At 40.2% G+C, this 27,663-nt stretch overlaps 1 protein-coding gene across 8 annotated transcripts; it reads left to right on the top strand.

The window, feature by feature from the left end:
- The first annotated feature begins 273 nt into the window (after nucleotides 1-273).
- On the top strand, nucleotides 274-23,210 carry ift54 (intraflagellar transport 54). Of its 8 annotated transcripts, none has more exons than XM_088083010.1 (17): nucleotides 274-535; nucleotides 2,290-2,358; nucleotides 3,728-3,889; nucleotides 4,535-4,663; nucleotides 6,012-6,458; nucleotides 6,542-6,613; nucleotides 6,819-6,842; nucleotides 7,056-7,079; nucleotides 8,344-8,413; nucleotides 8,850-8,870; nucleotides 9,888-9,975; nucleotides 10,497-10,589; nucleotides 11,431-11,563; nucleotides 11,644-11,680; nucleotides 12,678-12,754; nucleotides 19,205-19,422; nucleotides 20,505-23,210. In XM_088083010.1, the coding sequence occupies exons 1-17, from the start codon at nucleotides 413-415 to the stop codon at nucleotides 20,668-20,670; spliced, it is 1,953 nt and encodes a 650-aa protein (XP_087939136.1). In that variant the 5' UTR covers nucleotides 274-412; the 3' UTR covers nucleotides 20,671-23,210. The 8 variants fall into 8 exon arrangements, with proteins under 8 accessions (XP_087939136.1, XP_087939135.1, XP_087939134.1 ...); XM_088083009.1 differs by having other exon boundaries at nucleotides 275-535; nucleotides 10,494-10,589; XM_088083008.1 differs by having other exon boundaries at nucleotides 275-535; nucleotides 8,344-8,419.
- Nucleotides 23,211-27,663: the final 4,453 nt, after the last annotated feature.

Raw genomic sequence — 27,663 nt, 5'->3', positions numbered from 1 at the left:
ATCAGTCTATCAATCTATCTATCTGTCTATCTATCTATCTATCTGTCTGTCTATCTATCTATCTATCTATCTATCTATCTATCTATCTATCTATCTATCTATCTATCTATCTATCTATCTATCTATCTATCTATCTATCTATCTATCTATCTATCTATCTATCTATCTATCTATCTATCACTACTTTACTCCAGCTTTGTCGCAGATTGTTAGCTGTTGCTATGGGCACAGGCAGCGCTTAGCAACCGCAACCCTCTGCGCAGGCGCAGTCTTCATGAATGATGCACTGTGGGATAGCAGTATATTGACATAGCAACCGGGCGACAGAGCCACCAAGTTGTTTTTACTCCATATTAGTTTTTTGCCGTCTCATCCGCATTCAAACGTCTTAGCTGTATTTTCGACCGCTGCCATGAATGGTGCAGTGGTGAAAAAGACCCAGGACACGCTGGGAAAAGTGATAAAGAAACCACCTCTGACGGAGAAATTGCTAAGCAAGCCGCCGTTTCGATACCTTCATGATATCTTCAGTGAGGTGAGGCTGCTATGCTAACGATATGATAACGTTAGCAAGCTGGCGTTTGCTTTGCTAACTCCACGAACCACCTTTACCTGCATATGTTGACGCACTGTGGACCTATGTAACCTAAAAACATAGAAAAGCTTGCCAGTTAGCTCGCCAATGTACCAATGTTAGCATGAACTATGCTAACCGAGTAAGTTAGCTGACGTTAACTTCTTAGTGTTTCTGCAGCTTTTCTCAAGCCATCAATCTGTCTGACGTTGCACAAATAAGGTTCGCCAAGCACTTCAACCATTCACGTCGACCAGCAGCCAAATAAAGAGCTGCTAACATTCACTAGCAATTCAATATTGGGTTTTCTAGTGAGTTAATATAGTTGTTAGCTAATAAGCTAGCTAGTCGTGTCTACGGCGTCGCCTTGTTGCTAGGCACGATCTGAGCACACGCAGGGATCAACAAACCAGTTTTATCCACTGCAGCTAAATGGAGTGAGACGATTGTAAGCACTAAGTTGGTTAAATTTGTCTGGTTCTTCGAATCCGTCATGTTGGGATCACGGATGCTGAGCAGCTTATTGCAGCTGGACTGTTCGATAAGTTGAGATAACTAAGTGTTAAGTTGTGCTACGGTTAATCACCGTTCAAAGAGTGTGTTTCTATAAGCTAATTGCAAAGTGGAGGCACCCACATGTGACCATGTTACAGATACACATGAAGCCTTGAGTACTTTTTGGAAGGGCTGAGAGGCTTAGTGATGTACTCCACAGTCAATTGTGTACTGTCTGTAATGTCTAAGTACTTGGCAGTTTGTATCTGTTCAGAAAGCCACAGCAACTGTTAATCTCTGTTTAGGTACACACTGGGGCCAGCTACTAATCAAGTATTTGTTTTCATCTACTTGCTGTATAGCATAGAGGTAATGTACCACTTGTGGACTGGAGGAGTTTATAAAGAGGAAAGCTGCCATTCAGAATTATATACTAACAGAAGATGTTGAACATACATACACTTAGTTAGATTTTTTTGTTACTTTTAAATATAATGTAGATTGTTGACAAAAAGAAGCATCTGCAATCTTGTTCCCAAAGAAGGTTAAAACGAAAACTTGTGTTGTTATTTTATTTGGCAATGGCAACACATCATCACTTGGTCAGCTTTGGTACCTGAACAGTCACCAGATATTGACTGCAAACTTGAAGTTCAAATAATCACCAATTTACAAAGACAAAAAATCTGGGTAGTATATTAGGTGAGTTAACATAGATTAAATATATGTGGTACCAAAATTGTAAGTGCTACATCAAATAAATAATAATAACTGGTTCTGAGCTTTTTAATCGGTTAATACCATTCGTCAATGGAAATATTTCATGTTTTAACAAAATTTACTTGGATCTTTATTTTAAGAAATGACTTATTCTCACATACAGCGTCCTTTGTTGTCATTACTAACATGTTTTTTTCACAGAACAGAATCCTTTGAAACAAGGTGTCAAGCAGAGTGAAATCTGTTTCACTTTTCTTAACAGATTTGAGATCTCCTTCTCAGTCTCCACATGTTGCGTAGTCTAATATTTCACTGTGGGTTCATGTATATTTGATTAAAAGCAAGTGTGTCGGCATGTGTGACTCCCTTCATCTGATGAGCTGCTTTAAAGCTGATACTTTCATAAAAGAACCTAATTATGGTTTAGGTAGTAGGAGAGAGCTTAAATTGCATATTATCCAGCAAATTAGCGTGTAACCTTTATTTCTCACCACTTTCAGATCATCAGAACCACAGGGTTTTTGAAAGGCCTTTATGGAGAAAATGAAATGAAGTCAGATAATGTTAAGGTAAGTTGATCACACTCTGTAACCTCTGGCCTGCCGCTGCACAAAACTGATATCACCATCCATCGATTGACAGTGCTCCCCTCATGTTAACGTGTCTCTGTTAATGTAACAGAATATGTATTTATATCCTAAGCAGCAGCCTTATTTTTGTATGAGGTCACGTGTGCGTTACATGGGACAGTCTGAGGGCGTCTGTGTGGGGGTAACTCTACACGCTGTCTGTGTGACTTACTGAGTGAGAGGATCTGGCAGGACATGACAAAGAGGGCCTGCCAAGGTGTCAGAACTCAAGTCTGCTGTTTGAGAGTTGACCCCACATCGATACTGGATAGAAAGATGCTAGGTCATGATAAAGGTTAGACACTAGATGCCTTACAGCAGGCGTGTAACTCTAATTTAATAATGTCAGTATGTGGTTGTTGTATTTATAATTTCCATCTTCTCCAGAAGGTCAGCAAGAATGTGGACAATCCCCCTCCACAACGTTTTTTCCTGTTCTTCAGAAAAACTTAAATGCTGGTGCCAGAGGACCAGAGGGATGCTCCCTCTTCATACAATAAACATATTTAAACAAGTACTTTGTTGACAGACTATTTAGTACTCTTTAAAATGTTATGCATGCATAGCAACATCATGACCAGCTAGATCAAAGATAACACCAAAGTTTCATGTTTGTCGGCTGGGGTTAAATCCCAGAGAATTCAATTCTGTGTCAAATTTCTCTTTCTAAGAAGCTTTAACTAATACTTCACTTTTATCCTGGTTTAGCCGGGTCAACCAGGATAACACTGTGTACTCATTCCTATTAGCTTCAGGTCCTTATGTTACACAGCTGGCAGACTTGTCAGATGCAGCAGGCTGATAGACCAGAAGCACTGATTAGCTGGGTCATTTGTCTGGAACAGGGTCCATCTTATTTACATGCGTACATAAATGCAATCATCAAATCAAAGAAGGGAAGGATACTTTTTTGATCTTCATTTTGTCCTTGTTATAACTTAAGGGTTCTCCATTTCCTCTTTCCCGCTGCCTCACAAACCAGAATGTTACTCAGTGGCCCTTCCAGATTCAGGATTTGTCCCCGAATTGCTAGATTTTATGTTCAGAAAGCTAACCATTACACCATAAAATCAGATTTTTCAGACTTCTACATTATGTGTAGCACATTATTTTCAAATTGTACACATTGCAAAGTAAAATGTAATGTGTTTATTTGAATAGCCTGGTCAAGAAAAGAGAGGAATCAGAGTCAACTATGCAAGACTATGCACACGATGTAGAATTTGTCATTTTCTTTCATAACCACATCCCACCCACCCCCCATCCCACATCTCTCCCGTTCCTCATAGCCTCTCTTTTCTCTTCCTAGGATAAGGACTCTAAGATAGTTTTCCTCCAGAAAGCAATAGATGTCGTGATGCTGGTGAGCGGGGAGCCCCTGGCGGCAAAGCCAGCACGCATTGTGGCCGGCCATGAGCCCGAGAAAACCAACGAGCTGCTGCAGGCCATTGCCAAGTGCTGCATCAACAAGGTCTGTGTTCTTTGGAGCTTACACAAACACATACTGAGAAAGGGAAATTGGAAATGCACACACACTTTCTAATTCTCCAATATCTCCAGTTCATTCATTGATCATATTGTCTGTGTTGTTCTGGAGAAACAATACAGTTATGGCAGTACATAAAAAGAATATTCAGTGTGTGTTATTTTTCACATCAAAATATTGCACTCTTGGGGAAATTGTCTTGCTACCTCGGGGAGAAACTTTGAAGGATTTTAATTGAACCCTGGAGATGGAGTGTAAACAGACAGGCTGGTGCCTTAGGGATAGTTGTTCTTTACACAGTATTTTGATTTCATGTCATGTACAATGTATGTATTCCTCTCAGATCTTATGCAACATTTTACTTTTGCTGCTTTGAAGACATCTGGTTACACTTGTGTAGGAGATATTTCTGAGTATTTCAAGTTTCAGCTAAGATGCATTCAATGAAGTAAAAGTAAAAGCTAAGTCAGCCAGACAGGGCAGCTGGTCAGATATGCTACATGCTTGCTCATCAGTCCAATATTAGAAAAAATGCCACCATCCTTGTTAAATGCTCAAACACTAATTATCATTACTCATTGATATTATTGCTTTATTAAACTGAATGATTCTCCTGCACTTGATTTACAGATGTCCAGTGATGATGCAGTGAAACGAGTGCTTGCAGGAGAAAAGGTGGACATAAAGACCAAGGCCAGCACCTCCAGATCCCAGGACAAGGAAAACAGGGAGGGACGTGAACGTCATCTGGATAGAGAGGTCAGAGTCCTCAGACCACGCAAAACATGGACATACACACTGATCCAACCTGCATTTGGTATTGAAGCCTCCCCTCTGGTGTATTTGGCCTTTTTATGATATTGCATATTTTTCTGAATCATGTCGAGTAAAGAAGAGAGCAAGTGAGAGAGAGAGGTGGCGTGTTAATTTTTTTTGACAAATAATGAAGAAGGTTGTTAAAAGGGGAAGGAGACATATGACTATTGTAGAGTCTGCCAGTCACATGTTATCTTACATGCTTCTGCAGATACATTGTCACTAACTTCATAAACATCGTTTTGAGCTGATTTATCTTGTATTCAACCAGAGTTGTAATATTATGGCCTTAGTTGTATCTCCCTGTGTAGTTGTGTCCGTTTTTCTGTCTGTTAGTTGATCTGTTTGTCAGTTTTAGTAACGTTAGCTAACTTAGATATTTAGTTAGCTTAGCCTTAACATTTTGTATTTGCCACCTGAGGTCTTCATTTCATTTTTTAGTTTCTTTCACCTCAGTTTAATGTCTCGTTTATTTTCCTAATTGCATTTGTAGCCTATGTAAGATGAACGCGTGCTATCAACACAGTGAATTACACCATATCCTACTGGCAGAAATAGCACAATACACCGACTGTCTCTCCTACTTGTTCTCTTCATCTCTTGGCCTCAGGCACCGCAGGATGGATAGACATGTTGCAGAGGTCCACAGTCTTTAATGCAGTTTTGGGAGGTTTTAAAACAATGCACTGTCCACTAGCACTGGCCTCTAAGACGTGTAGTTGCTGGAAAGTGCACAACTTTCAGTTAAAAAGTCAAAAAGTCCTGTTAGAAAAGCATCAGTTGCATGAGATGAGGCGAGAGCAGACAATTTTGGTAGACAGTGAACTTCCAAAACCTCCTATTAACTCCATTGCAAACAGCTGACCTCACCAGCATATCTACCTGTCCTGAGATGCACTCCATCCCCGGTGCAGCAGCAGCCAAACGGCACCTGGCCACCATGACAACTGACGGCTGCAGCAGGTGGAGGCGGTAAAGAAGAGAGCGAGAGAGAGAGAGAGTCGGCGTGTTGTGCTAATTCTTTTTTCATTTGTGGCCTAAAAATAGAGTTAATAATTATTATTACGTGCCATATTGTTGTTTTCCAAGATATAGAAGTTTCAGTTTCGTTACTATTCTAAAGAATGTTAACTGTTAGATAAGAGGTAAGACTGGCTCGAGGGGGGCTTTAAATCTAATGTCAACATTTGTGTTAACATTTAGCTAGAGCTGATAAAATACTTAGTTCTCCAGTATGTGTCCTTGGCTGCCATTAAATCCTCACCCTCTGTGTTGACACAAACTACTCCAGGAGAAGAAAAAGATTACTGAGCGCAGTGGGAGCCGAGACCAGAAGGACCCAGACCAGCCCAAAGAGCAGGAGAGCAGACGCAGAGATGGGGAGAAGGAGCACCACCGGGACAGGGAGCGCTCTGATAAACACCACCGCAGCGAACAGGAGCAGCACGCCAAAGACAGAGACAAAGACAAGAGCCGCGACCAGGAGCGAGACAAGGACAAAGACAAAGGAAGAGTCAAAGACAGGGACAAGGAGAAAGACAAAGAGAGGGATCGAGAAAGGGAAAAAGACAAGGAGAGAGACAAAGGCAGAGAAAAGACGAGAGATAAGGATTCTCACAGAGACCGGGAAAGAGACAAAGAAAAACGAAGAGACAGAGACAAAGAGCGGGAGAAAGACAGAGAGCGACACAAAGAGGGGGAAGAGAGGAAAAAAAGTGGGGAGAGCAGCAATAGAAAGGTATGCCCATTAACACCACTTAAAGCTTAAATATTAGCAACAAATGCAGTTATTTAAGTTGTGTTTTTTCGGTTTGCGCACAGGTCAGAGTGTCAGAGGAACCAGAGCAGAAACCCAGCCCTGAGCCGAGCAAAACAGCCAAACCTGTGCCAGCGGTAAGCTCTATCACAAGATATAATGTCTTGCAGAGGGACCGTTTGATTTTCTCATCTTTAATATTGGTGTGGCCACGTCCAGCTACAGAAATATAGAGTTGGTCACAGATTTTATGTGCTAGGTTAAACTTGATATGTTTTGCACCTTGTAAAAAAAAAAAAATCTAGTGTATTATCTATTTTGTGTGCTTTTTATTCTTGCAAGGAATCAAAACCAGATGAAGATGAGGTATTGAACCCTGTAGAATCAATCAGTAGCAAATTAGAGCTACAGCATACTGCATTTTAGTCTTAGAATGTAGTGGCTAATGCAATGGGCTTGAGGTGGCAGACTACTTTATTTCGCGCTAATTTGGAGTGCAGTATATAATTATCTCGACAATTTATAAATGTGATTATTTGTTTAGTGCATGATGTAATACTGTGTTCTTTGCCCGTGCAGCCTGCAGAAGCAGTTGAGAACCAGGTATGAACTGATTCACAGTTTCCTCCATTATCAGCTTTGCTTTGTTGCTATTTTAAAGAGGATTCTTACCTCTCCTCATTAAATTCCCATGTTTTTGTATTGTAGTATGATCTTTCTTCTAAAAGTTATTTAAATCAATCCAAATAAATATGCAAGGCCATTAAATAGCTCTGCAATACATTAAGAAACAAATCCCTGCATCCAAAGCTGTTTCTGAATGTTTTTTTGTTTTTTTTTTCATTTTACAAAATAAAATAAAATAAAATAGAAAACTGTCCCCTCAGTCTCTTGGGCCTTTTCGCTGTCTTTTCGAATGCCTCTGTCCCTTTAAGAGAGTATTCCCCATTTTTTTCTGTTTCGATGCAGCTTTTGTTACCTGTTTGCTACCTAATATAATCCGTTACAGTGCTGTATGTTGAACCTACAACCCCACTTCCTTCTTCTTGCTTTATAACTTTTATTGTCAGTATTTTGCAAGATGCAGTGTCTCTGAATGCATAGTTTAAAGCAGGCATGTCAAACTGGTCCACAGGGGGGCCGGTGTGGCTGCAGGTTTTGTTTCCAACCAAGTAGCAGCACACCAGACTTGACTCATTTAATCAACTGATCTCCGTCTTCAGACAGTTGATTGGTCAAACTGTGTGCTCTTGGTTGGTTGGCACAAAAACCTGCAGCCACACCGGCCCCCCTGTGGACCAGTTTGACATGCCTGGTTTAAAGGATAATTTTTATGTTTATGTTTAGAATTTTTAATGTTTATTTGTGCATCAGAGCACTGTACCAGTGTACCTCACGCTTACCAGAGAAAATAATAAACTATGATGAATGTTAAGCACAATTTAGAAAGATGCATGACAGGGCTTCTTTGTGGTTAGCACTGTTGCCTCACAGCAAGAGGGTCCCTGGTTCAAATCCCGGTTGGGGGCCCTTCTGTGCGGAGTTTGCATGTTCTCCCTGTGTCCGCGTGGGTTCTCTCCGGGGTCTCCGGCTTCCTCCCACAGTCCAAAGACATGCAGCTCAGGTTAATTGATGACTCTAAATTGCTCTTAGGTGTGACTGTGGGTGTGTATGGTTGTTCGTCTATATGTGTCGGCCCTGCGATAGTCTGGCGAACTGTCCAGGGTGTACCCCGCCTTCTGCCCGATGACAGCTGGGATTGGCTCCAGCCCCCCCCCGCGACCCTTACGAGGACAAGCGGTTACAGAAAATGACTGACTGACTGTTCTAAAATCGTGTCTCCTTTTTGTCTTTGCTCCTCTCACAGCCTGATAGTCCAGCTAGAATACCTCGGCCTTCATCTGCCAAAGGGCAGAGGCGGAGACCCAAAATTGGAGGTCAGGGTAAGTCTTTGTTCTCCAGCATGCTATTTTAATCACCTACACCAATGAGGCATATCTTACATAGTTAATACAGATGTCTAAAATAAATGCACTTTAATCATTGACAGAAGGGCTTTTTAGTATGTCCAGGATGGTTTTATAGTTGACGGCTTTCTATCTGCACACGTCTAATAAAATCACTGACTAGTTTCCCTTGGTGGGAGGTAGCAGTGACTCATCAGGATTACTGTTGGCAGAAACAAAAGATTCATTGAAATGACATTAAAAAAAAGTTTTCCAAAAACATTTTCCTAAAAATATTACAAAGATACACAGCCCACTTGTTCATTTGTTTTTCATACTTAATACATGTGTGCTACATTGCTCCATAATGATTTTAATAGCTGTATTAGAAGGGAAATAATGCTTGTCGTTTTCTGTTCTCCAACAGATGAATCTGACAGTGAGGGAGGTAAGTGTTCTCCATCTCATCTCTCTTGTTCAGTTGCATGCAAAAATAGAGTATAAAGGTTGTTAGATTCACACAAGAATTTTCCATGGTGAAATTGTGTCAGCATAACAGGAGAGTTGAAGCACTTGATCTAAAATGCATTTAGAGAATTGCAGTGGTAGGTTTCTATAATGGAGAAAGAGTATGGAGCAACTTATGCCTCCGTACTGAAAGCACAAGACATGAAACTACTGATCTTCTGATCTGACTCAAGAACAGCAAATAATTGTCTTCCCAAACATGTCAGATTTTCCCTTTGGGTTGGGAGCGACTCAGCGACACACTCAGCGATTAAGGGCAATGAAATTCATTGTTAAAGTATCTTAGCAAGTCAGTCAAGTTTATTTTTGAAAGGCCAACATCGGTTACAATGACTGTCAAGGCCTTCAAAGGCTTCCAGTGGCAACGATTCCTGACCCTGCCAAAACTCTTCTAGAAGATAAGGAAAATCTTCCAAAAAACCTCAGCGCAGAAGGAATAAAGGTTAAAATCTCAGGAAATGTAAAACAAAAGACATCCCCTCTCCTTTTACAAGCAGGTGAATGCAATTAGATACTGTAGAAGTAATGGGGAAAAGATAAAAGATATTAGCAGAACTAAAGAAAAAGTTTAACATTATAGAAAAATTTAAGTCCAAAAGGATAAAATCTATTTCTGTCTTCGCCTTAAGTCCTAAGTATCCTGGTAATTTTTAAAAGTACATGAAGGAATTTGTCGAATTTTAGAAGGAGCACTTAACAGTCAGCATGGGTTAGAAGTAAATGCAAGGAGGCTCCGGCTGAACGCACATGGCTGGATTTATTTGTGTTACATTGTTTAAAAACTAACTTTGTCAGAGTGGAATCATATAGCTGAAAGGAGGACACCGGTATGTACTTATTATAAAGGTGTGTACTGCTTACTTGTCAGAATCCATCAATGACATGCCTTATCCTTGATAAACTGAGCTAACAACAAGTCATTGCTGTACTTTCACAGACGGAGATGCTCTGTTGGCTCAGAGACCTGCCCCGCTGGAAAATGGAGACACTGCAGGCTCCTCGGCGCCATCTGACATGGCCTCCAGGTCTGTACAGTCAACTCTGAACCTTGACTCATTTTGCAAAACACCAGCTAAACATTACATTTTACTTGCAAAAATCATAAACAGTAAACAAATAAAAAGTTATGTGAGAATTATGAGTGTATCAAGAATGTTATTGCACTGCTTTATTTATTTAAAATCTAGGTAAGTTTTGTTTTTGAAACCTGTGTTTGTTCCCAGGCCCGATTCAAGATCAGCCTCAGCAGATTACACAGTTGAATTTTTGCCTTTTCATTTGAATAATTACAAATGTTCTGTTCCATGTTTGTTGTTCCAATCAACAATTATCATCCTGCGATCTGGATGCTGTCACAAAGTAGACATTTGGCAAATCACAGAGAGATGTTAACAGAGGATTTGGCATGTAAAAGATGTCAAGGAAACAAAAACTTGGCTTGTGAAACAAAATAATAATTACTTGTATGAATGCAAGTATTTTAGCTCCAAAATGGTAAGTTCAGCAGCTTACTTCAGTACTGTGTGTGTTCCTTTCAATCTAGCAGCAACAGGCGAATACCACGGCCCAGCAGTGCTCGCCCAGCACCTCCCAGAGTCAAGAAACAAGAAAGTTATTCTGACATGACCCCAGCTGAGAGGTGACCTCACCACATATTCAGTGTCATTGATGTGATTTATAGTGGCCTGAGAGAATCCTCCTTCTTCTCTATGTGTATAAATTTTGGTAGCCAAAAATGCTTGGGGCAGGGACATCACTTAGGCAGAGCAGAGCGTGTTTTTGTTTGTGCTATGCAGACAATGTCTTTGCAACGTGTGGTTGATGCCACCTTCATTGTGTGTGCATTGAGTTTTAACTAATGATTATGCATTTAGTTGTGCAGGTTTTGGAAACCTATTCTACATTTATTGGAAATGTTAAAACACAACATTGCTCTGCTGCATTGCATGTCCTCCGGTACAATGAGGAATTTTATTTTTATTATTTTTAAATAGCTTGTACTAATTTTTACTGAGTTCTATGCAATTTTCACCTGTTGGAAGACAGCAGAGCTGTGCATGGAGAAAAAAAATAGACCATCTGCATAAAATTAACATTGAGCAGCGTGGTGTCCACGGGGTCAAGCGTGTCTTCCATGGTTAGTGTAGCAGCTTCAATTGATTAAAATGAATGCGCTCTGGTGCGGGCATGCTCCTGCAGATGTGTGGCGCAGCAGCTGTGCCCCGTGTATTGTGGCTGTTAGTGTGCACACAAGTCTCATCCCTGCCAGTGGGAAAAAATCACTACTTACAATAGTCAATAAAATGCAAGTAAACAAAGTAAATGAAGATAGTGTCTGTAGCTGTGTAATTATTAAGTCTGTGGAACAAGTCAGACCAGTCAACAGTTGCATTAGATAAAAGCGTGATGGCATGTGTCGCACCTTATAAGTTATCTAATTTTTCAGTCAGAAATGAGTCAATCTCTTGTCCGTCTTCCAGGCTGTCCAGTGCCAAGCCCTCAGCTCCAGTCATCATGGATGGAAAGAGACTATCTGAGGACGAGGAGGATGAAGATGAGCAATTTCTCGTGGAGGAGGCGGTCCCTCCCCCCTCAGATGCTCCTGAGATGGAGGTAGTAAGTGACTTTAACAATGAGGTGTTCAAATGGAAAAACACTGCATAGTTAAGTACTGTTTTTTTTTTTAATCACAGGTGCCGTCACAAGATCTCAACAACGAAGACAAACATGGTACATAGACACATTTGTTGTGTTTTTTTCTCTCTCATTAGATCTTCCTTATTTCTCATTTTGGAAGGAGAAATAATGCTCCTGATTTTCTTCATGTTTAATTAGAAGAATACATTACCCTCAAATTACCATTTTTATATTAATGAATCCCCCACGTTCGATTGAATTTGGGAAAATGGTTTTTCTTGCACACCTCCAGTGAGCAAAGAATAAAAAATTGGAGAAGTCTCAATAAATGGCAGTTGTAATTGTAAATCTATATCAAAACAACTGATGGAAAACTCTGACACTATTTGTTTAGTATAATCCAAGTCTCATTTATTCATTTATGTGCTCAGTACCTCCCAGACAGGGAACTGAACTGAAAGTGCAACTACGCTCTCTTAAAAGCCAAAATCCATCGACAAAAACACTAATTTTACCTTTCTGAACACAGGAGTTGCTGGTCTACTACTGTCTTGATCATTTAGTTTATTGTGTTAGGGGTGTTTTAAAGGGTTAGTTTGGATTCAACAAATTCACACAATAACACAAACTAACAAGCAGCGGTAGACCTGCAGCTCCCATGCTGACGGAGGTCAAATTACTGTTTTTGTCAATGGAGTCTAGTTTTGAAAAGACTGTAGATAAGTTAACTTTTTGTTCAGTTCCCTGTCGAAAAGGGCTGTCTGTTTGGAAAGTATCGAGCATATGACTGGATGAATAAAAATTGGGTTATGCTGCAGGAGTTGTGTGAGTTTGTAAACAAATGTTTTGATATAGTTTTAAATGCAGCCCCCTATGACTTCAATTCATCTAGACTTTTCTTTATTTTTGGATTCTTCATTCTCCATGGAGGCATGCAAAAAAACCCCAAAGTTCTCTTTACGAATTCATTGTAACAAGGGGTGAATAACTGATGTACAAATGGTCATTTGTGGAGTTAAGTGTGCCTTTAACATACCTGTTGCCTGCAGGAAGCAGATCTTTTACTACCTCATTGTTTCTCTCATTATAGGTGGCCTTGTGAAAAAGATCCTTGAGACCAAGAAAGACTATGAATTGTCCCCATCCTCCCCCAAATCTAAAGAACAGGTATGTACACTAATAGTGGTAGTTCTTTTATTTCTCCACTAGAGTGCAGCAACAGCCTAGTATTTGTCTGTCTGCTTGTACTCGTCAGAGCTCATGTTAAACCTCTCCATCAGTTTGGCCATGCTTCCTGGAAGGTTTGCTCTCCGGGGCAAATTTCTCAACTGCAGTGAAAGGCCCAGTGCAACACTGGTTATTATCAAAAGAAAGATATAAACAAATGGAGTGGAGAGGTGTAATTGCACCGCCTTGTAACCACAAAAATGTTCCCCTTCAGTGAGGCTGAGGGGCTAATAACCAGAGGTTCTGCCTCTAACAGACCACACACAATTGATACACACATCAAGATGTCTGGAGAAAATTGAGCTTGTTTTCTGGGGTTGCTCAATATCTTAGGTATGCTTATTTTATTTTGATTACAGACTTTTCTGTTCTGTTTGAGGTTATCTGCCATCATAGGGACTATCTTGTAGAGCAATCTTGTTCTGATTGTTCACACAGTGTTATTCCAGAAAACAGACAATGCACAACCAGTCTGAGGTTTGTTAACACTGCAGTCTTTTTCTACAAATCTATTAAAACTCCAATGCACTTCTCTTCTTTCTTCTCATCTTCTCTTTGAATTAGACTTTATATAAGACACGATAAAGCGGCTTTCTTCAAGGTGACACATTATTGCCGTTACTTATGCATTCCCCCTCTGTCAGCTTTTTTATCAGCCAGAAAGAGAGAGCTGTCTTTCATCATTATTTGGAGTGTGAATCAGTGTGAAGCTTACAGTTTGGTCTGTAGTCCATGGTGTGAGGTGGCGTACACTGTCTGCTTTGGGTGGTCCTCTTCAGTGAAGCATACGCTCCCCTTGCTGACCACCCTGACTCTGATGGATGCACTGTTTTGGACAGTCACTCATGCATAAAGGCCCCCGATCTATCCCCTCCTAACTGCGGCCTCAGACGTCGGCCCTCGTAATTCACACCTGAAGTTGTCTCAGCTTAGTCACCAAGTAAACTGAAATAACTTGACAGGAGTTTGTAGGGACAGCATTTAACCAACTATGCATGTGTAAGGTGGCGTTTCTACATATTTTTACCCACCTCAAAAAAATGCAAACCAAAAACAGAGACGAAACATCCGAAATTGCAGTGCTCTTTTTGTAACATGAGCATAGCCTTGTAGAGTTTATCCTAATTTTCTTAATGGAGCCTCCTCAGTTTTCAGGGGTTCCGAACCTCCATTTCGGAGCATCCTGTATGGTCTGCACCGGCAGCTTTTAACAGGTATGTCTGCACATAAGAGCTGTTCAGTCCTCTCCATGATTATTGGCCTTGCCTCGTCAGCTGTATAAAGAACTATAATGACTTCCTTCCTGACATGAAAGGGTGGAGAGGTCAGCTTAATGGGGTCCTTTTTTTTTAGTAATCACGCTAAAACACGCAGGGACAAAAATGTAAATATTCAGCTTCCTCATTCTATGTGGTATGACGGGTTTGAAATTTCAGCCCCTGCTATTCTTAAATGCCAATGTTCATCAAAACGCTGCATCTGAATGAGTCACAAACTCTGATTTAAGATCACGTTTAGCTAAAAAATCTTGGGCCATTTTGTATATTTTATGAAAATCCAGTCTATGTGATATTACCCGCATTGTTATTTATGTTCTTAGTCATTTTTGAATTTAATTTTGCTATTGTTAATGCCAGTGCCGAGCTGCCCCATTGCTGTTCTGATGTAAATAAAGGGAATTCCAAAACAGTCAAATGATTGTATTTTGCCATGTCCCGCCACAGTGTGTGTGACTTAAGAATTTGCTGTATATTTATGGGGATGCCCTTCCTTATGACCCCTCGGCAGTATTGTATATTATTCCAAGATAGTTCTCTTTTTATTTAGACAGAATCTGCCCCTTGCAGCAGCTGCGTTTTCATAAGAATTTTTTGTGTACTCTTTCCCCCCGTTTCTTTACCCCCATCAAATTAGCCTTGATGAAGGTTTGTGATGTATAAATAAACCCTGTGGCATACAAATGGATGGCTGTTGAGTGAGAGTCACGGAGGAGAAGGGCCAGAATACTCTCTGCAGAATTGTCAAGAAAATAAATACTCCTCTCTGCAGACCTCTGTGTCTTTATAAACATCCAGCGTTTTTTGTGGAAACACAAGGAAATGGCCCTGTGGCATTCCATTAGTCATATTACTTTTGTAGAGGTCATATTGACTTGTTGGGAGGAATTTGGTCAGGTTTTTGAGGAGTACCTACCTGAAGGCCTAAACTTCGACAGCACTGGCATGATCAGAAGTCGTATCATCCAACCCTTCAAAACAGCTTCTTCTCTCCATGAGAATGTTTAAATGATCAGCCACCTTTTTTAAATACAGTTTCCATTGTCAGTCACTGCAGCAGTCCCGTTGGAAGTTTCGTCTCAGTTCGCCCCGTAGCCCAGGGTCGTGATCTCAGTTGTCTTCCCAAGGGGCTACAGTGACCCTGCAACAACATCCTGTAACGTCAGTGGCCGTAAGCTTTTCTCCTCACCTCACTGACTCCAAGCTATTTTTATGATCTAGCTAGACTTGTGAATGGCCTTCTATGAAAAAAAAATTGGTTAGGAAGCCTATAAACAACAGGCAGAGCCAATTCTCATTCTATGCTTCGCTCCCTGGCTCACCTCTCAGGTCTTCTACAGGAACACAGTGTGCTCAAACCATTAGGATGCACATCAGTATCTTCAGATGGTCACCAGTAGCCAATAGGACTGTTTCCAAAAACACTAAAGTTGTTGCATGTGGTCTTAAATCATCCATTTGTCCTTTAACAATTCCTTTTTTATGACTCTGCCTTGGCTGGAGGTATTATGTTTTCGGGTTGTCCGTCCATCCCATTCTCACGAATGAGATGTCTCAGGAGTTCCTGATGAACTTAGGTAGAATTTGTTGATCAAAGGTCAAGGTCACTGTCACAATGTATTTGTCTCATTCTTGTGAACAAGATACAGTATCTCTAGAACACCTCGAGAGAATTTAATCAATTTGGCACAAACGTCCACTTGGACTTAATAATGAGTTGATTAGAATTTAATAGGTCAAAATTCAAGTTTACCATGACCTCACAAGAAATGTTTTTGGCCATAATTTCATATATCATGAAAGGGTAAGGGTTTGTATATATGGTCACTGTGACTTTATCTGTCTCATTCTTGCGATATCTTAAGAATTCCTTGAGGGAATCCATTCAAATTTGGCACAAATGTCCACTTGGACTCAAAGATGAACTGATTAGATTTTGGTGGTCAAAGGTTAAGGTCACTGTGACCTTGTACCTGTTTCATTCTCCTAAAAATGGTATCTTAACAAACCCTTGAGAGAATTTATCAAATTCGACACCAGTGTTCACTTAGACTTAACAACGAACTAATAAGAATTTGGTGATCAAAGGGCAAGGCCACTGTGACCTTACAAAAAATGGTTTTGACCATAAGTCAAAAATTCATATCCTAATTATGTCACTTCACACAATTGCCTAATAGGACAAAATAATGAAGTGGTAGCATGTAGAGAGAAAGAGAAATTTGTCCAGATACTGAATTAGTTTTAGTTTAATTGAATTTTAGTTTCTTATTTGTTTGTTGTAAAAAAAAGACATGGGTTCCCACAGATTTGGAAAATCTGGAAAGGTCATGGAATTTCACAATCACATTTTGCAGGCCTTGGAAAGTCATGGAAAATCATTGAAAGTTTTGAAAAAGTCATGAGATTTTGTTGTGTGAAATGAAAATTTTACAGTGATCTTCCATAGATAATCTTTAATGTAATGTAATAATGGCAAATTTATTTTCTTAAGTGGTTCACATAACTTAGTTCTTATATGCGTTGATGTGTGATGTTTGTTTACAATCACGTATGTTTCTTCATTTTCTCCCTGTGTATTGTCTCTCCCATGTGTGCCAGCTAATTGAAATTACGGTTATGGGCATTTGGGACAAGAAAAATAATATTATGGGTCTTTGAAAAGTCATGGAAAAGTCTCGAAATTTTGTCGATGAAAATGTTTGGAAACCCTGGAAAGAGGTGTTCAAATGATTTCCTAGAGACGACTTTAGCAGCTTACTGTGCCACAACATACTGTACCCATTATCAACTGAGTTTAAACTGACTGAACTTGATTGTGGGCAAACCAGCTCTTATGAAAGGGTTTGCACATTTTTCTCTCATCATCCTGTTTTGACCAAAGTGAAGCAGATTAATGAATGACGAAGCTCCTCTGCTTATGATGGAAGCCAATCTCTTGTTGTCAACCAGCTTCTAAATGATTGCTTTCCTAGTTAATGATACCCTGGAGGTTGCTCCACTGCTGACAGGTTCTACCCATGCACGCAGTTTTTCTTGTCAAAGGAGACTGAAGAATGTCTTCCTCTTGCCTCAGAAAATCCCTATAAGCACTCCATAAATCACATATTTGCACGCATTGGCTAATTAGGCTGATATGGCTAAAGGCTGAAATGCACGTGATGTAAATTTCACATTGCAGTGTTATGCTAAGGCTATAGTAATTTAATTCTGCTGGCACTGTTTTGATGGAGACTTAAGTCGAGAGTTTACAGTTAAAATGAAAGATTTCAACTCCATCCAACAATGTAATGCTAATTTAAAAGACAATTTCCACAAGGTAGAGATGTCTCAGTCTAAGAGACTGCACTATTTAAAACACTTCAGAGCCAACTACCTCCCCTTAGTCCACCTGCCCTTTCTAACGCCATCCAGAGACTGTGTCTTCCCCATTGCCTGAGGCTTTCATCACCATCTGAGATAATGGGAAAACCTTCCCTGTCTCCACCCCTTCCTTCTCTCTCACCTCCTACTCCTCTGCGGTCACCACATCTAAATATTGTTCTGTGATCTGGGTGAGAAAAAGGAAAACTAGGAGCACACAGGTCTCGTAGACCCCGACAGAGACCTCCATAAAGCTGTGATTTATATCCACATGGACAGAGTGCACACGAACCAGGGGTCATGTTTTCACGCCAAGTTTTTTATTTTCCAACAGAGAAAGAGAAGGGGGTTGGGGAGGGGGGCGAAGTAGCAAGGGGACGGCAAATAGAACGAAGCCATGGGTCCTGTCTGGGCCGCGCAGACCAAACCGCAGCCAGGCAGGCCGAATGAGCCGTAGAGTGTTTGTCTAGCTGCATGGTTCACAGCGCCCAGTGGAAAGCCACCCACCTTGTCAGGGGACTGCTGGGCCGAGGTGTTTCAACCCTCACACTCTCGAGCCACCACAAATAGGTAACAAAGAGTGAGGTTGTCAGAAATTTGTACGTGCTTCCTGTAAAGACATGATGGCAAACAGTGACGTTTGATGTCATTCCTGCAGTGTGGTCTTGTCTAGTCAAGCTGCCTTTTCAGATTGTAATTACTGAGCTGTTTGGTTTGTTTTAAGAGGCGGCTTGATAAGGCAAACGCTACGTGTGCCGGCTATGCCAAGCAATATGTGACAGATTGTGTGTTTTGAAGAGGAAGCTGTCATTTAGTTTACACACTATCGCAAATACGTCTGCTGCCTCATGAAGGCAGGTGCTCCCATCTGTGAAGCCAAATAATATAAGTTGGGCCAAGAGTTGAACTTGAAAGGAGGCATAAGTGTAGTAGTTGTTACTCAATACTGTAGTAAAATAACCCCACTGCCACAGCCTGTTACTAAAATAAACACGACTTAAAGACCCAGAGTGCCGAGGGGCTGTGTGTCCACTGTATGCTTGGTGTGTGTGTGTGTGTGTGTGTGGCTTTAGGATTGCAATACTGAGTGCTTTAGCCTCACACACACACACACACACACACACACACACCCACACACACACACACACACACACACACACACACACACACACACACACTCAGAGGCCTTGCGAAGCCCAGCTGAGCAAACATCCTTGGATTTGCTCCCTGCCAAGGGAGGTCCTTCCCTGATACCTTCCCCTCCTCTTCGCCATCGAGGGACTGAGTGTAATTTGGATATGGTGAACCCCCTCCCCTCAACCACACACCATACACTGGAAGCCTTCATCAACCAGTCCCCCAACTTTGGCCAACACAATTCAGCCGCACGTTTGATCTTTATATATACAGCTAGGTTGGTAGAAATCCTGCCTAACATTTTTAGCCTTGAAATCCTAAACCACTAAATGCAGCCTTGCTCTGGTTCTGGGCATTTGAGACTTTGTTGGCAAAGGTGGAATTCCTAAAGAGGGTTTATTATGTTTTGGTCTAGGGACACACTATGTACACACAGCTTTAAGTTTAAATTATGCAGATGAAATGAAAAAAATATTTTGATGTAGATAAACCTGATTATGAAATTTAATTATTCCTTCCTCAAATACCGACATGTACGCTCCTCGAATTTTATGTGATGTTCATATTCTTTGCAATTTGACTCAGTCGTTATATTCACTACCTCCACTTACAGAATATAGTGTCTGAAGCAGCACGTAAGAAAGAGCGGGACCTCGTGACGCGGGAGATAGAGCGGCTCCGCTCGTCCATCCAGACGGTGTGCCGCAGCACCCTGCCTTTGGGTAAGATCATGGACTACATACAGGAGGACATGGACGCCATGCAGGCTGAACTGCACACCTGGCGGCGGGAGAACAAAGAGCACGCACAGGCTTTGCTGCAGGAGCAGAGGTGAGGTCTGCACATCTGCAACACACATAAAATTTTATTTCCATTGCAGAAATACAGATCACTGTCTCATGCAAGGTGCTGTCTCTCTGTTTCATTTATTGAATCCAGTACTTGGTATTCATTGCTTGCTTACATCTGTACCACTCTTGTGAGCAGGCTATCTCAATAAGAACGCCATGACAGAAAATCTTCAAATTTGGCACAAACATCCAGTTGGACTCGAGTATGAATTGTATAGATTTTGGTTGTGAAAGGTCTTTGTCATTGTCACCCGGTTTGTCCCATTCTTCTAATTGTGATGTCTCAAGAACACCATGAGGAAATCTCTAAATTTGGCACAAGCGTCCACTTGGACTCAAAGATGAAATGATTCGATTTTGGTGGTCAAAAGTCAAGGTGAATGTAACTTTGTGTCCATGTCATTCTTATGAGGGATATCTCAAAAGGCCTTGAGGGAATCTCCTCAGCTTCTATCAGGTACAATATCTATCAGTATGGAGCACTTTTTGTTAAAGTGGCACAGGTCATTCTGTCAGGTACAGATATCTATCAGAATAGAGTACTTCTGTATGAATGCAGTAAAATGTGTATTGGGTCATTCTGTCAGGTACAAATATTTATCAAAATGCACTACTACCTGTATGAAGGTGGTAGTGCAGAAGTGGTGACATTTGGTCAGATACTGAACTGGTGACACTTACTTTAAAACCTTGCTGATTAAATGAAGCGTCTGTGCTGTGCGGTCAAAGATGTGTTTAAAGCATCCAGGTTTCAGAATATTTATCATGTATGCAGCAGTGTCCATATTTGTAGGACTGTCAACTATCATGGCAATAAATGATCTGGTGAGACATGGATGTTAACTGCAACTTGATTGGCCTACAGAGGCATACAACTCCTCTTGAAACCCCTCTTGACAGTGATACGCAACTCTGAGCAATGTCTCTCGTTATTATATTTGCTGGTCACTATGGACAATACCTCAACCTGTTTGTATATTACGGCATGCTATCAATTAATCATCCCTTGTGTGTTTTCGGATGTTGTGTGCATGTGTGTGTGAATGCTTGTATATGCTGTAGAGCGACAGACAGGGCGGTGGAGCCTCTCAAGTCAGAACTAGCAGAGCTGGAGCAGCTGATCAAGGACCAGCAGGACAAGATTTGCGCTGTAAAGTCCAACATACTGAAGAATGAAGAGAAGATCCAGAAGATGGTGACTGGAATCAATTTCTCCTCTAGAACCTGAAGTGAGAAACAAAGTCTACAGAGAAAAAAAACGTTCCTGGAAATGCACTGAAGATTTAGGGATGAACAATGTCTCCTTCAGAATAATGGTAAGACCATTTTTTTCTGGAGATGATGAGGAATGGGACCAAACACTGCACTTTTAGGGATTTTGTCAGACAAGGAGATAGACCCAAACATATCAGACACCATCAGTCATGCATTGCTATATAAAAGCTACATTTGATGGCCTGAAGGTCTGACTAAGATCTGCTGTGACTGACGGATAAATAAATGAATAAATATCTTCCTGCTCTGCACAGTAACCTTACCCCATCGTTTAGCCCTTTTCTGTAATGGTGCCTTTGTGGAATGAGCCAGTGCACAGGTGACAGGACTAGATAGTTATTTCTAATGCTGGATGAGTTCATCAGAAGCTGTAAATATTTCAAACTTAATTTGTTGCCATTGCCTCACGTCTTATTTTAACTAGCTGTGAGGACTTTGGACTGAGGCACTGCTACACACAGAACGTGCAGTTTGATTGGCACAATAAGCAGGATTGTTATAAATATTTGCACTGCTGTACTGCTATTGGAAAAACTACACAACAGTGATTCAATATTCTCTGTCACATTAAACTGGCTGATCACAGGGTGAAAATTAGGTTTTGCATGCAGAAATGATATGGGAGTCCTATGTTACATAATTGTAGTGTTCTGGTTGAATTTGTCCTGGGACCTTTTATACATGTCATACTCATCTTTTCTTTGTCTTCTAAACCGTTAAGCTACGCTCCCTAAAAACTAGATCTATATGTTTTCACAGCTGCACACTCCCTACGCTCTGTTTCTACCATAGGATTTACCAAATTGTTCCTTTTTTTGGAGGATGCAGAAAGAAATTGGTCAGATGGCAACTTCTTGTATGAACTTTTAAATCTTTATAAATTTAAAAAACAAAGCTGTAATTTTTTTGCTAGCTTCTTTTGTGACATAAAGAAATGTGCTTTACAGATATAGCATGAAAATATGAAGCAATACTAGGATGGATGGTAGAGATGTGAGACTGAAAGTAACCACTGTCCCAGTTTTCCGTAAAACTTTCCAATAATGTCATCCGCGTTTGAATGAAATACAAATAATAATATGATAATAATACAAAACAAGAGCAGACTGGTCAGACATGTTACTTTGCATAGTGGCCCATCTCACTCTGAATGGAAATGCAGTTATCATACTTAGGTAACAGTACCAATCTGATTTTACATTGTTGTTATTACTTGTAAATGTGCAGTTGCTACCTCTGTTAGTTTTACTGCCAGTGTTTATAGGAAATTATTTAAAAAACAAACACTTGCTAGGACATTCTGGTTGGATTGATGAATGTAATCCATATTTTCAATAATGTGTTTTATAATGCCCAGTTGTACAAAACTAGTTTATTTTTTTTCCTTACACACTATAGCTAGACTCTCTTTTTTCACAACCTCCAAAATATACTTTTTTTTGTCTTTACCCAAACACAAGTCCGCACTTCCACTGCCTGCCAGGTTACCGATTGGGATAAGTGGCACTAGGGGTGGGAATCACCAGAGGCCCCGCGATATGATATTATCACAATACTATCAAGTCAAGATACAATATAACTTATTTTAAATGTCTTGTGATGTGTGTGTATGCATGAGTATTCTGACAACATATATTGCGATATGTTGCAATATAATACCCTGTTTCAACTGCAAACAAAGGAAAACTTCAACAAGTTTCAGTCTTTCCATCCCACTTCAATATTTCTTTTTCGCAGCAAAATATATCTAGTGGACTGAAAAAGCTATTTATATTATTCTAATAGGCTACCAACAATTTAATTTATAAAATTATCATTTACATAATAAAAAAATTATACCTTAGCATCTGCTAATCAATATAATATCGCCATGCAAAAATATTGTGATGCCATGCTGTATCAATTTTTAACTCCCAGCCCAAGTGCTAAGCTAAAAACTGTTAATCTAGTAGTAGAGATGGTCTCCCGGGCCAGTGGACCGATATTTATATTGATATTTAGAGTTTCTAACTGGCAAATTTTGTTTGTTTAGACCATTTACAGGCATTAAGTGCTACAGAAAAAAAAAAAATCAAAATTATGCGGCTGTATCTTTAAAAAAAAAAAAAAAAAGAGGGGCCCACAATGTTCATTTGATGGCTCTTTTGCGGAGCTGTTCACTATGAGGATTTAACAGTTAAAATGTACTCTCATTTTGAATTTTACTCCATTTTCATATCAGTATTATATTTAGTCTATCAAATATACTGTAACCTAATGAGAAATCACATTTTAAAAAATTTGCACCAACAAAACATTTCAAAAACAGAGAACCTGCATATTCATATGTCTGATATGTCTTATACCAATGGACAGTGCACACTGTAAACTACTTGTATCATATCCTCTGTTTCTCTTTAAACTGTACATTATGTATATGTGGAGATTGTATTATAGTTCAAATAATTATATACTTTTGTAGTGGAGTGAAATAAATGGTGACATTGCAATATATGTTAGTTTCCTCTTCATGTTTTTAAAGAGTCAGTGGAGAGTAGTGAGTGATGCTGAGAGGATTTTACAGACTCAGAGTCAACTTGGCCTTATAATGGAAACTTAATGAGAGGTCTGGATTGCGGGAGTAACATTATGAGCGAAATGATAAATGAGCCTGGTCTGTGATTTTGACAAGTTCAGGAGAAGTCCTTGTGGCGTCTGGCACTGCCGAGTCACACTCAACCGGCCCCCGTTTCTTTTGAAGCTCAGTCCGACATGACAGAAGTGAAACGTTTCGCTGTATTTTTGAGCCCCCTCAAGTAACATTAGCAGCAACTACTTTTCTCTGGCAAGCCAAGAAACAGCTGCAAAACACACAAAGCTATTAGGGCAAGATTTGGATCGAGCATTTGTGAACGCAAGCTGGAGATTTATCTGAAGGCCCCTGGACAAAAGACGCAGGCCCCAAGTCTCAACAGGTGGATTAGAGTAAGACTACAGCATAAGACAGCTCCATTGTCCACCTGCGTTTTCCTTTAAACTATGGACTTTCACAAAGAAGAAATGACTTAAGACATGACTGCCTCTTCACCATTAAAAAGTCCTTAATTAATTTTTACTTTTGACTTTCACAATGGATCATGCTGCTAATGAATGACCACACCTTTCACTGTCTATAGTTACCCACTGAATCCAGACATTGGTCTAAATCCCTTTTTCCCCTAAACTTTTAATTCTGAAAATAAGTTACACTGAGTAGGTAAAACCCATGGCCAGCCTTTGGAGTGGTAAAAAAAAAAAGTGACTTTTTTTATATTCTGCTTTGATTAAATTACTATTAAATGATAATTGTTCTAAATGTTGAAATCAGTGAGATGGGTCATGTACTATGTTGCCAGGTCTTGTGATAGTATGGGTTTGAACCTGACTGCTTAATTACAGTTAGTGACACTGTGTCTCAATATTATAACTGTAGAACATTAGGAGCTAAACTGGAGCATGTTCATCAGTGCAATTCCATTTCAGAAGTGTTTATTCTGGAGATATGGCATTCAACAGAATGCAGTTGAGAACATTGAGGGATTTGGGGTTTTTTTTTCTCAAATTTGGCACAAATGTCCACTTGGACTCAACAATACATTGAACATATTTTACATGTGAAAAGTTTAGGTCATTGTCACCTGGTCTGTCCATTTTTGTGAATGTGATGTAAACGCATGGAGGGAATTTGTTTAAAATTTGGGCAAACATCCACTAGGACCCAGTAATAACAATTAATTTTTGGTAGTCAAAGGTCAATTGTGACCTTGCACCCATCACCTTCCCTTTATTGCAATATCTCAAGAAGGCCTTGAGGGGATTTCCTCAAATTTGTCAAAAACATCCACTTTGACTCAAGACTGAAGAGATTAGAATTTGGTGGTTGAAGTTCAAAAGTTGCTGTAACCTCAGAAAACATGTTTTGGCCATAACTCTGGAATTCATACACAAAGTATGAAAAAAAACATATAAATGTCTAAGAGGATAAGATGATGAATTGGTGACTTTTTTATCCAAAGGTTTAAAGAGCAACTTCACTATGACATAATGTTCTGCAAAAACACTTTCTTGGCTATTACTTAACCTCACAGCAAATGGAGACATTTGGTCAGACCCTGAATTGGTGACACTTATCTTAAAACTGTGTGGATAGTATAAATCTCCTATAATGCTGGGGGAAAGATGTGCGTGAAGCATCCATGTTGACACAGACATGAATGTAAACTGTTACTGCAACTTGACTGGTTTGCAAAGGCATACAACTGCGAGACGGTAATTCCATTTCTCCATGAAACAGTCTTGTTTCTACAAAGCTGGAAGTCTAAAGCGACCTGTCCACTCATGGGGACTCACGGCACTGTTGACCTGTCTGTGTATTTTTAGAGCACCACCAGGGCCCCAGATTCATCTGTCATCACAAATCATAGAGTCATAGCTGCATGCCTCCTTGGTGTGCATTACCCCAGAAATGACTCACCATAGATTTAGAGTTACAAAGATTTTGTAATAGGGTGTGGTAAACCAAAATGCAGCACAACAGAGCAGGTGAGTAGTTGGTAATGACCTTTATTTAATGTTTTGGCAGGTTGAATGGAGAAAAGGTGAGTAGGGGTGTGAATCTTTCAGTATCTTACAATTCGGTTCCATTTCGATTCTTGGAGTTACAATTTGATTCAGAATTGATTCTCGATTCAAAACGATTTCCAATTCAAAATTGATTCCCAATTCAAAATATAGGATGTGTAATTTCAGGATCTACTCCAGTATGTTTTGCCAGTGGCATATTATGTTATGAAAGCAAAGTGTGTATGAAATTATGTAGGGTTTTTTTCATGTACAAGCTTTTTTGTTGTAGAAAACCTTTCTCCCAAGTGTTGGGAATCAGAAAGTGAAAAAATAAACGTTAGAATTATTTTAGTTCAAAAAATGGACAAACTTTTCTAAAAAAAAAGTCACGTCGTTTTTTTGCAGTTGTTTGTGTATCCCATCACCGTGTCATTCTGTAAAGCAGCTCCTATCTGTGATGCTGCAGAGGGCCACATCACACTCCTGACACTTCAGAGAGGGGCCTGATTCTCCTGCCTGCTCTGCCTGCAGTGAACACACAGTTTACATCCATACGAGGCTCTCCTGCTTATTATTATGATTATGATTATAGGGGCTTCCAGAGTTTACTCTAATGCAGGAGGTGCTACCAATAACACAGAGCGATAGATACAATAGGATTAGGCCAATCACAGTGCAGTTTGCTTCAGATGACGTATACTATACGTAAACGGATACAAAGCGCCTGCTCGTCTTCCGATTGGTGGACAAGACCGAAACTAACCTCTGACATCTCCATGGAACCATGGGAAACCAATATGGCGTTTAGCATCAATGCTAGTGTACTTTTATCATCGAAATATGGACAAAATATGGACGGAAGACACCCAGTATCGGATATATCATTTTGTATTTATTGAACAATGTCCCGTACAAACACCCGAATTCCCAGGCTGGATACTGAGGCTTCTAAAAGAGCTGCGATGCATCGGAGTGATCATCTGCACGGCACAGCCGGCAGCTTTCACCGGCGAAAAAAGTAAGACGATCCGACAAACGGTCTCCAGACTTTTCTAAATGGTTACAATTTTAGAGGGTTAAGAATAGACTAAATTTAGTAACCATAGTCTATAGTCGATGTTTAGGAATTTTGAATCGATTCTTAATCGTTAAAAACGAGAATCGAGGTTCTTCTGTGAAGCGCTTTCCCCCTCCACCCCTACTACCTCCTGTCATTATTGGCTACGTTACCTGGTGACACTGGTCTCACGCTATGCTACAGTTAGTTTGTAGAACATTGTAATGGGTTCATTCATTAACGCAGACTTAATCTGTCCGGGTTTGGCACCGATCACGTAATGTTTCGAAACCCGTCTCGAGCTACGTGCCGAAGCCGCAAGTGACGAAACGTTTCGAGACAGTTCGCTCTTCGGTGTCGAAATTGCCATCTCAATGTGGAGGTGATGAGGCTGCTGAGGGGCAGTGGCCGGGCGGAGAGAGAGGTGCGGGTGCAGTAAGTGGATAACATCCCACAGCAGCACATGAGAGGCAGAGCAGACTGTGACATATTTTAGGTCTACATTACCAGACTGCGTACACGCATCCAGCAGCTAAACATAATACCTGACCCTTGTGTACACAGAAAGTTTGATATAGAGTAGCTGCTGGAGTAAGACCAAACTCATGGTTCCCTTCTTGTACTGCTCTTTGACCTTTAAAATGGCCTTCTGGTGGCTGGGCTCAATACATATTAGCAGCACATATAAAAACACAATGCAATGTGCCTCGGCATTGGATATTTTAGACAGCAATATTCAAGTAGTTTTTCAAACTAAATTTAGTTTCTGTATCTGTTACAGTTTTGATGTTGCAGTGTCCTATCCTCTAACAGTAGAGACCTGTTATAAATAAAGATTCCCACAGTGTTTTGATCTTACAACAGCACGTAGGCTTAGACCTTCATGCTGGGGATTGAAGTCCATCTATATTGTGACAGATATACATTACAAAATCCCGAATATTGCCATGGTTTTTCTGAAACCTAAAATCCCTAAAAATGTATCATAGGAAAATGTTTAGCTATTTTAATTTTAACAAAGATCAGTTCTCAGAAAATGTTTGCTTATTATATTATATTTGATAAAATGTTTGTCAATTTTTTCTACCCGGTATTAAGTGTTGAAAACAGTCTGTATCCACATAAATTAACTCACGTTGCTATCTGTGTTGTCATGGTCGGTCCGGTGTCGTGCCAAAAAGTGACCATCTGCCAAAAACTGATTGCCGTCCGCGGGAGCGCGCGCAGCCTTGTTAAAGCTGTATCGCCCAGTATTCGCGTCTTCAGCTGCTCCCACATATAACAGCATGTAAATACACATAATTTTGT

Source organism: Plectropomus leopardus, chromosome 10 (genome assembly GCF_026936395.1).
Source record: "Plectropomus leopardus strain MGB_pleo_1.0 chromosome 10, ASM2693639v1, whole genome shotgun sequence".
In the NCBI taxonomy this organism is placed as follows: Eukaryota; Metazoa; Chordata; class Actinopteri; order Perciformes; family Serranidae; genus Plectropomus; species Plectropomus leopardus.
Note: the sequence above shows the minus strand (reverse complement) of the source record. Positions and strands in the feature narration are given on the sequence as shown.